The 11820-nt window shown below is 40.9% G+C and overlaps 1 protein-coding gene across 2 annotated transcripts in view; it reads left to right on the forward strand.

Annotated features, from left to right (window-relative positions):
* itga9 (integrin, alpha 9) overlaps positions 1-11206 on the forward strand; it is a 42785-nt gene extending 31579 nt beyond the window's left edge. For both annotated transcript variants that reach the window (XM_067524051.1, XM_067524042.1), the window contains exons 19-28: positions 1853-1939; positions 2191-2270; positions 2401-2484; positions 2965-3073; positions 3186-3293; positions 4543-4668; positions 4825-4944; positions 5036-5131; positions 7659-7778; positions 8994-11206. In XM_067524051.1, the coding sequence (XP_067380152.1) occupies positions 1853-1939; positions 2191-2270; positions 2401-2484; positions 2965-3073; positions 3186-3293; positions 4543-4668; positions 4825-4944; positions 5036-5131; positions 7659-7778; positions 8994-9092 (1029 nt within the window). In that variant the 3' untranslated portion in view covers positions 9093-11206. The remainder of the gene's footprint in view (positions 1-1852; positions 1940-2190; positions 2271-2400; positions 2485-2964; positions 3074-3185; positions 3294-4542; positions 4669-4824; positions 4945-5035; positions 5132-7658; positions 7779-8993) is intronic.
* The last annotated feature ends 614 nt before the right edge of the window (positions 11207-11820 follow it).

An 11820-nucleotide genomic window follows, 5' to 3' on the forward strand; every position in this document is an offset into this window, starting at 1 on the left:
TTGTACTGGAGTGTTGTGAGCGCTGCCACCTCACAGCTAGAAGCTAGAACGACTGCGTCCCCAGCTGACTGTTGGCTTTCTGTGTGTAATTCTCCGTCTGCTTGCATGCAAAGACATGGTGTAAATGGTTGCCTGCGTATGTCTCTCTGTGTTGGCCCTGAGATGGACTGGCAACCTGTCCAGGTTGTACTGCGCCTCTCACCCTGTGACAGCTGGGATAGGCTCCAGCTCCCCTTGACCCTTAACAGAATAAGTAGTTACATATAATGGATTGACGGATGGAGTGTTGTGGTTTGGGTTTTCTAAAGAATGTGAATATTTCTTCCACACTTGATTTCTGGTGGTATAACGTGTGTTTAAAAATGTGTGAAGTTGTGAATTTCAGTGGTCCTTCATAGCTAAACTAAGAATATGTGAATCACAGATTTTCTTGGCTGTGAAGTGTAGCTTTGCTCATGCTAAGAAAGCCAAAGGTGGATCTTAATCTTCATACCTATGTAGAGAGTATTAAATAGGTGATGACATGGGTTTGGAAAAGGTATTCCAAAATAAAGCCAAATGTACAAATACCGAGGTGGATGGAGACATTAAGAGACTTGTAGAGCATTTGGAAAATGGGTCTCCTGTGTATTGTCATCCACGCTGATGTACTGCTCCAGTAGATGCTTCAGCTGACGCTACAGCAGAGTAAACAGTCCTGGTGATATTTATTTCATAAATGGCAGGCCCATCTCAATGTGTATTTGTTCCTGACACAGAAAACCAGAGAAAGTAAGCAAGATAAAGAAAGTGAAGAAGTGCTGAACAAACGGACTTTGTGGCTCTTGTCCCTGTGGAGGCACAACACGCCTTGTGTCTGTGGGCTCTGCTCTCTCTCAAAGGCTGCCAGGTGGGTGATGGGTAAACAGGCTGACTTCCCCAATCCTGCCCAGCCCCATGGGACAGGCGGTGTTTGCACAGCAGCATGGAGGAATACAGGAAATAGAGGAAATTCCATCATTGCCAGTTGTGCTAGGGTCCCCACCCCCACTGCAGGGCTAGCTTTAGTCTTCATACAAAGGGAAGTGTTGCTTATTTAAGCTGACTTAATGAAGATGGAGGGCACAACCTTGGACTCACACTGGGAATTTGCTGAATAAGTGGAATGGTAGTGTGGATGATAGTGGATGGATGTCTACCCTCATGTCAGCAGACTCAAGCTTCACACCTATTTTCCTTCATCATACTTGAAAACATGTTGCAAAGGCCAGAGTCCATGCATGCAAACGTTTTGTATGGCTAGTTGAAAGCCTGCTGCTGAGGGTTCCAGGGGCACCAGTCTGTCTCTTTTATTATTATTATTATAGTATCTCTGCCCTCTTTGATGCGCCCACCACAGGAGCTCATCGGACAGCTTCTAAGTGAACTCGTGCTAAAAGAATTCTTACTGCTCATAGGGTCAAGGCCTAAATGTTTACACAGCGCAGCCGGTGAAGCTCCATATTGTTTAGACAAGCTTCCAAACATACAGCCTGGAGTTTGTCCAATTACCCACCCGCTAAGATCTGTGTGTGTGTGCCATCACTGCTTTGTACATCTTCCTTTAACCTAACTTGGAAATTCATTGAGCTTTGAGAACCTATTCTTTTATATATAGGAATATACTGTAATCAAACCTGCAGTGAAGGATATTGTATTTGCATTAGGTTTATCAACGCTGATGCCTTTTGCCTAAAATGATTTGTCACTATCACAGCCTGCAACTTGTCTACTGTGCCTTCCTTTTTGTGTCCTCTGTCTCCAGTTGTGTCACCCACTCTGACTCCAGTCTGTCTGTCTTTATCACCCCCTCTTACTCTGTGCTTTTTTGCAGGAAGAGAAGGGTATCGCCTGTGGACTTGTTGAGTTAGACTTTCTCAAATGCAGCGTGGGATTTCCCTTCATGAGAGCACAGACTAAGGTAGCTCAAAGCAAAGCAGAACTGAATGCTCAGTGTGAAAACTACATGTTGATACACAACATCGTTAGAGGTGTTGGAATCTCAATAAAGCAGAATGCACTGGTGTGCAAAAGCCTCCTGCTGAGTGCGTTTGGTAATGAAAAAAGCTGTGGCATCTTACAGAAAACATACTTACATGAGGAAACTGTTTTTTTGTTTTTTTTTAAATGCAGTCAATAACTCCCTGCTTTATTCTGTCTTTTTCTGCTCAGTATCATTTTGCAGTGATTTTTGATACAAGTCAGCTCTCTGGGGAAAATGATACATTGCAGTTTTTAGTTCAAGCTAAAAGGTAAGTATTAAGAGTCACATTTTAGTTCATGCTTACAAACACAAATTATATGTTTTTGAATTGGTGGTATCGCAAATGATTTACAAAATTACATTCATTACATTACATCATTTTTTCTTGTTTATCATAGCGCCAATCCTGAGCACAGACTCTCTGACAACCTTTTGGATCTGTCCATCCCTCTGGTTCATGAGACTGACACAGTTATTACTGGGTAAGGACACTCATAACAATTGTAGTAGTAACCGGTAACAAACTTTAAAAAGCTTAGTTTACGCCCCTCAAATTGAGACCTGGTAAACTGGTTGCTGATCTGTCAGCCCCTATGGGGAAGAGGGAGTGCCTTTGTCAGTATGGAGCATATCAACTTTAAAGTCTTATCTCTGAGTGCCTGAGCATAGCTTCACAGAGAAGGGAGAGAGATGTAAAACAGTGCAAAACCTGCCAGACTCTGACATCTGATAAGGCTGCTGTGTGCTGTCTTTAATGTGAAGGGAGGCTTCCGAGCAAAGCTGGACACATCTGACTCATATTGCAGCTGCTAAAGAAAACACTCCTTTCCAGCTAATAACATGACTAAAGCCAGAAAGTTTTAGAAAACTGTTTTTAATGCTCTTTACGTGGGCATTAAGATCAATATTCTTTTGTGTGGTAATGTTTCTCCTGTGTCTCTCCTGAACACTGTTGTCTACAGTGTGGTAACGCCGAGCTCCTTCGTGTATGGAAACTCCATCGATGCCTCACGCTTTGTCCAGTTGGAGGACATGGAGTGCAACTTTCAGCCTCTTAATCTCACGTTCCAGGTACTCTAAGCACAAAAGACATAGAATTTTTGACATATACTCTTATAGAGTATATTCAGTTCTCGTTTACGTAGTCGCTGTCTTTCCCTCTCATTGTGTGGTGTGGTTCCAGGCCATAAACAAGGGGCCCAGCAGGCTGCCTGGCTCAATTGTGGACATCAGAATACCCAACCGGCTGGTTGGCAGCGGAGCTGACATGTTCCACATCCTTGAAACACAGGTGAATGCCAGCAGCAGTCTTATCTTCTATATTTACCTCACCCTAATCCTTATTTTTTTAGCTTATTCATCTGCAGGCAGCCATATGTTTAGCTTATTCAGTCCAGGTCTGTTGGACGTGCTTCTCTTTATGGGACTGGGGCTTGTACCCACCTCGGAGGACATGTTCAGGCTTGGCTTTTTTGTTATAGCACTGGTGTGAGGCATCAATGGGCAAGTCAAAATCTAAAGTGTTGATGTTGCTACTTAAGCTAGCCAATCATTTTGTGTCACCAGATTTTTCATTTAGATAAAGAAAGGCAATATTCCCACAGCGTAAAAATGTTTTCCTAACCTGTGCGTTGCTCCTTGCATATAGGCTTGTAGCTCAAGCTGTTAATTGTAGTTACTGTGAATGGGAAGATGGGGATGACTATATCCCACCCTCCTAGAGCCCATCTGGAATCACTTTCAGAGGATCAGACAGCTTGCACGAAAATGGGAATGGGACACCTGCAGAGCTGGCTACTGCCCCTTACCATCCCCAGCTTGGAAGCACACATCATAAACACTGTTACCATTGTGTCTAGCTGGTGGCTCAGCGGACAGTCACACGCTTATATTTTATAGTCAGATATTCTTACAATACATTATATACAGATGTCCTTGTGTTCAGACATGATATATAAGTTCCTGACTGTTGTTCCATATGTTCAAATTTTTCTGTGCAAAATCCCTCAATCCTTATTATTTACAGTGAAAATTCTGTTCTTGTAGGGGATTTCACCAGGTTAGCACAGACTATTAATCTTCACACGAGCTATCCCAGCAGAAATACAGGTCACGAGAAAGCTTGGCAATAAAAGCAGACAATGAGGAAGGCCAGTGGACATATTTACCTTGAGGGCTTCTGGTTGGACTGAGGGAAGTGTTCCCTCGGGGGTGGGCAGTAAAACAGACACCCCTAAATCACTCCATATGGGAAATCTTTCTGGGAGGAGTACTAGTGTGGCAGAGAACTTCCTGTGAGCCTTTGAGACTCTTAACAATAATGGGATTGGGCCAGTTTAGATGACAAAAGTGCTTATGTCGACCTTTTCAAACCTGTCATCATCCAACATGAACATGTCAAAGTTCCTGCTATCATCCACATCCCATCACACGTCCTTTCTATAAATGACCTCATTTATGATCGTTAGATATGATTTTACTATTTTTTATGAGTGAACTGTAGTGAAAACATGTTTTTCTCCACCACTGTCCCATTTCAGGTGGCTGATGGTCGGGGGAACTGCACCCCTCACAGGAACCCAACACCATGCACCATCCCCCAAGAAAGAGAAAGCATCTTTCACTCCATATTTGCCTTTTTCACCAAATCAGGACGCAAAGTCTTGGTAAACATGCAGCACTTTAATTTTACTTTGAAATTTCATAGGCTACTGTCAATTATTCCTTTTGGGGTTTTCTGAGTGAATTTAGTATCTGATTATCATTTTCTCCTTCTACTTCTCTCAACACTCTCTTTCTCCCTCTCGGTTTCTTTTTTAAAGGACTGTGACCGGCCTGGAAGAGCTTGTATGACAATCTCCTGCAGCCTGGGTCCGCAGCTAAAAGGAGAAGCTTTGAGCATAGATATTAAACTTCTACTTAACACTGAAATTCTTAAGAAGGTAGGAAACCTGTCATGAGCTTGTTGAATTTACGCAGGTAACCATAGCTTTAACTCTAATGGTAACAATAATCCACCCAATTAATCCACAGGATAGCTCCTCAGTGATCCAGTTTGTGACAAGGGGCAGTATACAAGTAAATGCCAAGGCTTTGGAGTTGCCCAGTGGCCTGCCAGAGGATATTTCTGTAAGTAAATCCTGAACACATCATTGGTTATGGTTTATTCTACGAATTCTACTTAAAGCTGCTCTAATGAATATTTTTATGTTAGCAATGGTCAGATGTCTACGTGTACTGTAATATGAATGGAGTCAACCCTTTTCATTTTAGTGTTTCAGCACCTTTAACCTCTCAGAGCTTTCATCAACCTTAGTTCCAGCCTCAGCAGAAGCTCTGATAAACCACTTGTACCCTATTCCTCTAGCATCAATTATATTGCAAGCGAGTAAGTGACTCAGCTGGAGAGCCAGATATTTTTTTAATGGCATTAGTGGAGACAAAATCATAGCTGGAGAGAGTGAGTATTCAAGCTACATTTTTAATCAGTTTTTTCTAATTTAGGCCTCCTGAACCCTTAAATCTTGTTTGCTTTAGCTCAGTCTAAGTCAACCCCACAAGTTAAGTCAAAGAGCAGGAACCTCTGCATCTGGTAATGTTGTTTCTTGCTCCAAGACACTGTGGCAGTGTAACAGTGTGGCTTAATGGTACTTTAACCAGGTGCCCTGGTTGAGAGGGAGAGGGTACTCACTACATGGCACAAGCATAAATATTTGTATTTATTTGTAGATTCAAAGTCCGTCACATTCTGGTTTAGTCATTCCTCGAGCCTCTCACGTGCTCCAGTGGGGATCATTGCTAAATGATGTAAGCCTGAGGAACAACTGGGGCTTGTAGGGATACTGTGTGGTGCCCCTTTCTGTTGGCTGTTTTCAGGGTCCTCAGCTGTGCTCAAGGACAGACCCTCCCCCTACTGCTGTTTGCTGAGTGATTGAATGGCCCACCAGATCAGATGTGATGATTAAATTGAGCACCTAGCATGATTGCAGTGGGGTCTCTCAAGTGATTACAGTGCTGACCAGGCTGCAGACCTGCTGACCCTGAGCTCCAGGCATGCTCAGAAAAAAAATTCCAACCTGCCCTGAATATGTCCATACAGTGCCACTCTTTCAGCACTTAGTGTGTGCGCTCATTCCAGTTACCTTGTCCTCTGGGATCCCTGCTGCCTAGTGTTCACACTGCAAAGCATAATTTGTGGTCCCTGGTTGTATTGCTCACAGCAAGCCGAACAAGCCGAGCAAGCAGAATAAGCCCACATTTTACCACCTGTGATATGTAAAAAAACCCACCAACATCCATATGCTTTCACTGTAAACATGTTGAACGCATCTTCAGAAATGACTGATTACACAAGTTAAATTAGGAAAGACAGACTCAGAGAGCAATGACCAGTAGAGCTTTCATCCTTTTTGTTCATGCAAGCGCTTTGGCATGCGTTACAACAGATAGATTCCAGAGCTTTGGAGTAAGGGGGAGCTGTTAATGTGGGAAACTTTTCAACAGAGAAATTAATCTTCACTTGTCCACTTGGTTTTGGCTCACGTTCGGTGTCTCATGCCACATTTGTGTTTAAAGCCAAAACAGCACTACAGTGAAGTTCCTAAGTCACTTTTAAAATTCTCCCAGTATTGTTTGCCATGACAAATTATACAGGATTGAGAATATACATTGTTTGGCTTTATCCAAAGAATTATTAGTAAATAAGATCTATTTTACAAGCCCAGTCATTTTGCTGTTTTCTATCTAAGCCATGAATCCTGACATTAAAGCAGGCTTAGTTGTGGTGCAGAGTAATGCAATATTTCAGTCAAGTCAATCCACTGGTTATTACAAGCCCAATTAAATTTAAATGATCAAAGTAACTGTTTTGGATATTACTCAAATATAGAAGTATCACATAGCCTCAAATGAACTTCATAGCACAAAGACTGAACAGTAATTTTATTTTGAAACAAGTAAAAAAGTTGGGAATTAATAATAAATGTTTACTTAATTATAGTAAAGACACAGTTTATAATCAGATACTACTTCCATCGTTGTTGTTCTTCATGTTACAGTGATTACTTAAGTGAACTAAGTTGGCAGTCAGTGATAGATTATGCAGCAGGTCAGCATTTTCTCATGGGGTGGGAAACATCCCATGAGAAAATGCAATTTTTTAAATGCCAGGTCTCCCAGATCACCAAACTTAGTTCACTTTATTTCAGTCTAGTTTAAGTGGTTGATTGATCGACTAAAGGACATTTCCATGACAGGGTGATGATGCTTCTGTGGAAGAATCACCTTTACAGTATGTGAATGAAACTTTACTTTACAACACAGGAACAGTTTGCACTGCAACGTTACATGTTAGAAACACTGTTACATTTGGAACAAAGGTCACCTTGCCAACAATGCTTAAAACCCAGGCCCAAAATGTCGGGGTTCAATGTAAAACTGCTTCCCTAGTTTTTAATGTGTTATTTTACATTTAGCTCCTCCTGAGTCACAACGGATGGGTTTTGGTTTTTATTGTTGCTCCACATTGCATCACCAGCACTGTATGACCTAATGTGTGTGTGTGTGTGTGTGTGTGCATGTATGTGTCTATGTGTGCGTATGCGTTTTAATTGTACTTGAGTGTGACTCACTAACTGAATTGTTGCTGTGTTTTTAGCTGGTGTTTGAGGCTCTCCACAGTCAGGAGCCCAGGGGTTACGTAGTTGGCTGGATCATCGCCATCAGTCTGCTGGTGGGAATCCTCATCTTTTTGCTGTTAGCTGTGCTACTCTGGAAGGTAATCCTCATCTTTTTGCTGTTAGCTCGACTACTCTGGAAGATAATCCAATGCACACAGATCGTCAGCTCACATGTTTCACAAAATGTACTAAACAACTTTTCTTTGTTACTACAATAGTAAATTAAATTACAATTACTATTATAATTATCACAAACTTGTGTTTCACAGCTAGAAGCCCTCTGATTAGATATCAGCAAAGTTTGTACAGAGACAGCTGGAGGTAGGGGAATTGGTGGGGGTGAGAGCGTGCTTTCAGCCTTTAACAGCCATGAAAAGGACAAATCACAGATTGGACAATAATTCACACCATACCACTCACATGAAAGACCAATCTAAAGAGGCCCAGTAAGCACAAAGCTCCCTTTCTTTTTCAATGCTTCATTATCCTCTGGGAATACCACATCTAAACCTTGGAATGTTGCTCCTGGGATGTATTTCCTCCCGATACCCCAGGTCCTCGGATCTGGCCAAAATAAACACCACTTACAAGAGCAGCACATGTCCTGTATTGCTCTTTTCAGGAAATGCCTGAGGAGAGTTCAGGTTTGTATCAATAAACTTTAGTAGGCAAATGAAGGTAAATAAATAAAGGCATAGTGAGAGAGGCAGCATCCCAGTTCTGCTGCTTTGTTTACATACACACCACTCCTCTCATCAAAGTCTCACATCACATTAAATCACACCTGGTGAATGCATGTTATAGGTCAATTAAATGTAAACTATAATACAGTATTCCATTTCCATTAAAACAACACATTTCTGCCAGGGAAACCCTCAAAATTCTTCCATCTGTGCCGGGAGTTTTGTGTGGCTTAGCCTATTAACTTCTTTACATTACCTCCAGTCTTTTTCAAAGCATACCATGCTATGATTTTAAATTGATTTCCTACCTTGGCAGCATCCATTGTTTCCCATTCCTCTGTAGCAGAAATCTCAACCTTCATACAGTATATTTCAAAGTAAAAGCTGTACAGTAATCCATCACTGTGACGAAACGAGTTGAGTAATAACTTAATAAAAATATGTAGTTGTTGTAATAATGCAGATTATACTGAATGTCCAGCTGCGCAGCCAGAGGTAGGTGACTGTGTCTGTGAAAGGATATATGGAATGATAATTTCAGCTAGTCGTGGGGCTTTATGCTGTGGCTGTGCATTATTGATGTGCACATTGCTAACCATCCGTGTGTATGTTTCTCTTGCTTTGTAACAGATGGGTTTCTTCCGTCGGCGCTACAGAGAGATTATTGAAGCTGAGAAGAACAGGAAGGACAGTGATGAAAGCTGGGACTGGATGGAAAAGAACCACTGAGGCTTACAGTGTGGGTCCCAGAGGAGCCAATGGGATTAGGGATTGGGTCAGTAAGGATCCAATAGCATGGGGTCTTGCAGGCCCAGCCACCCCAGTGGCACTAGGCCCTTCAGTCTTTCATATGTGGAAGAGTAGAATATTCTCCATATTTTTTGGAGACTTGATATTTTTTGTGGGTGGGGGTCCAGGAAACAAGCTTCTGAGGTGAAAGCATGGTATGCCAGAGGACACTTGCTTTGGAATTCAGCTAATCTCAAAGGAGGTAACTCCATGCCAGCAGAGCGGGTCTGTTGACGGAGACCCACGTCCGATGTGGAGATGGCATGGATACTGGTGGACAACAAAACCCTCAGGGCTGTGTTACATAGCAAATTTATTTTTATACCTACACTTAAAGTCACATTGTACAAACTGGGCTTCGACAGTTGGGGTTATGAAGGCCATTATAAACATATTGTATCTACAGTATGTTTTTCTAAAAGCACTGATCTTTGATAAAGAATGAATGCCTTGGCTCTATAGCTTTACTTTTTATGCCAAAAATATGTTCTGTGTAGTAAATGATTGGAGTTGTTTGTATATTCAGTTCCTCCTGCGAGTGAAAGATTGTATCTTGTCTACTATTTCCAGCTTGTGAGTATCTGTTTTACACATCTGACTTGCCCTCCCTCACAAAGATAATTGGCAATAGCTAATTCTTTGTTTTACACCCCCACACACAATGATTAAAATGCTGAATGCAAATGATTAAAATTTTATGTCATCCACTACTATTTGTCAGAGTTGTCTCCGAAGCTCTGAAGGTCCAAAAAAAAAAAAAGCCCTCTCTGGAGTGATTAGCACCTAGTTCAAGATGTGGTAATAAATGGCACTGTAAAGCTCTCCATTACCACTATTTACCATGTTTCCTTTGTTTTCTACACCTGAAGTACAAAGCATGGGTTGTAAAATATATCATAAAAGCCTTTGTTCCATCGGGACTTCATTTGTTCTGCTCTGGTTTTAACCAAGCTGTTTGTAGGTGGATGCAATGTGTTTGATTTTAAAGTCTTGACATCACATTTTAAAAAGACATCACATCACAGACCTCATCGTGATTTATTTCCAAAACCTTTCCAAACCGAGAAGACAGTATTTAATATTGCTATTATGTATTCGTCATTTGGTTTTAATGAAAACTGAGATGCATTACTCTCCATAATAGGAGTCTACACCTATTCACCTACAGTAATTTATAGGCCCCCACAGCATGAGTAAAGCCCTAAGAATAGGGAAGAATGTGCTGCACTCAATCACTAAGCATATAGCAGGTTCTTCAGGGACTCATAAGGAAAGCTCAAGTCAACATGGAGGAATGTCAGTGACCTGAAAATCTGAAAGTCCACGGCTCATCAGTGCTCATATTTTTACCCCACATGTTAATCAAGATTTTTTTTTAAATGTTGGGCTAAAGTGTGAAGGAAGGTTTGCGGAACACATTGAAAACTAATACGCAATGAAAAGATAAGTGAGAAAATTAAGTATTTTACACACTTTTCATCACAAGTTTTGTAGCAAAAAAAATTGCTCCAAAAAGAAGTTGTGATGTCTGATTTGAAGAATGTACCAGTGACCATGTTATTTAAATACAGATAAGCATAGTATTAGTATGAAACCCTGCAGTCTCAGAACTTTTGCAGTCGACCAGAGTCAGATTTAAATGTGCAATGCCAAAGAACAGAAACTATATTTTAAAACACTTTATGGCTCACTATGATTGCTTGGCTCTCTTTTGTGCTGGATGAATATTTTATTGATCTAATACACTTTATTTCACCATTAAATTCCACTGGCATGACGGCATATGCTGTACACATTCACATCATCTGTATGTGTATCTTATACCTGTATGCAGAGGAACCAACACTTGAGATTTTTGGTAAATTCTAACTGTGATGGTTACATTTTATTTTTTATTGTAGTTTTGTTGTCACCGTTAATCACATTGTTATCTGGGGTTTTTGTGAGTAGCCTGTACTACTGCCACTGAATATAGTTTCCATTATAGTGTGCTGTATGTTTGATGTTGAAAGTCATGTTTGAGCTGTATATTTATCTATTGATAAAATTTTACAATGAAATTTTATGGCTCTGTATTGTCTATTGTGGCTGTTGGTAGGTGCACTTATTTTTTGATGGTGTGTGGTGCTCTCTGCTGGCTGCTGTTCTAAATGTGCAGGCACTAACTCAAAAGTGGAGAAAAAAGGTCTTTGGGATGTGTACAAATCAAGGGGTTCCCTAAACATGCCTGTATACCTTACAAATCTGCGTCCTACACAGAAATTTTAAACAGAAAATCTATTTGTGATTGATTAAACAAAAATGCCAAATAGTTCCCTCTCTTAAATATGAGGATTTTCTAATTTTGCTGTCATCCCAAATTGAATTTATTATGAATGAGTTTTGGATGGATCAATTTGTCCTGTTGAATATGTCACTTTGAGACAGACATTTTTCATTTTTTTTCTGACACTTCAGAGAAGGTAGATTTTCAAAAGGTTTTTGGAAAAGATGTTAGAACTAGAACATTAACACAATTCGTGAAGGATATTTTTCTTTTGTGAACCCAATCAAGGCAGATGGCTGCCCACCCTAAGCCTGGTTCTGTTGGAGGTTTCCAGCACTTTTTCAGCACTTTTTCATCTCCACTGTTGCCTATGGCTTGCACAAGAGCAAATTGTTGGGTTTT

This window comes from Channa argus, chromosome 1 (genome assembly GCF_033026475.1).
Source record: "Channa argus isolate prfri chromosome 1, Channa argus male v1.0, whole genome shotgun sequence".
In the NCBI taxonomy this organism is placed as follows: Eukaryota; Metazoa; Chordata; class Actinopteri; order Anabantiformes; family Channidae; genus Channa; species Channa argus.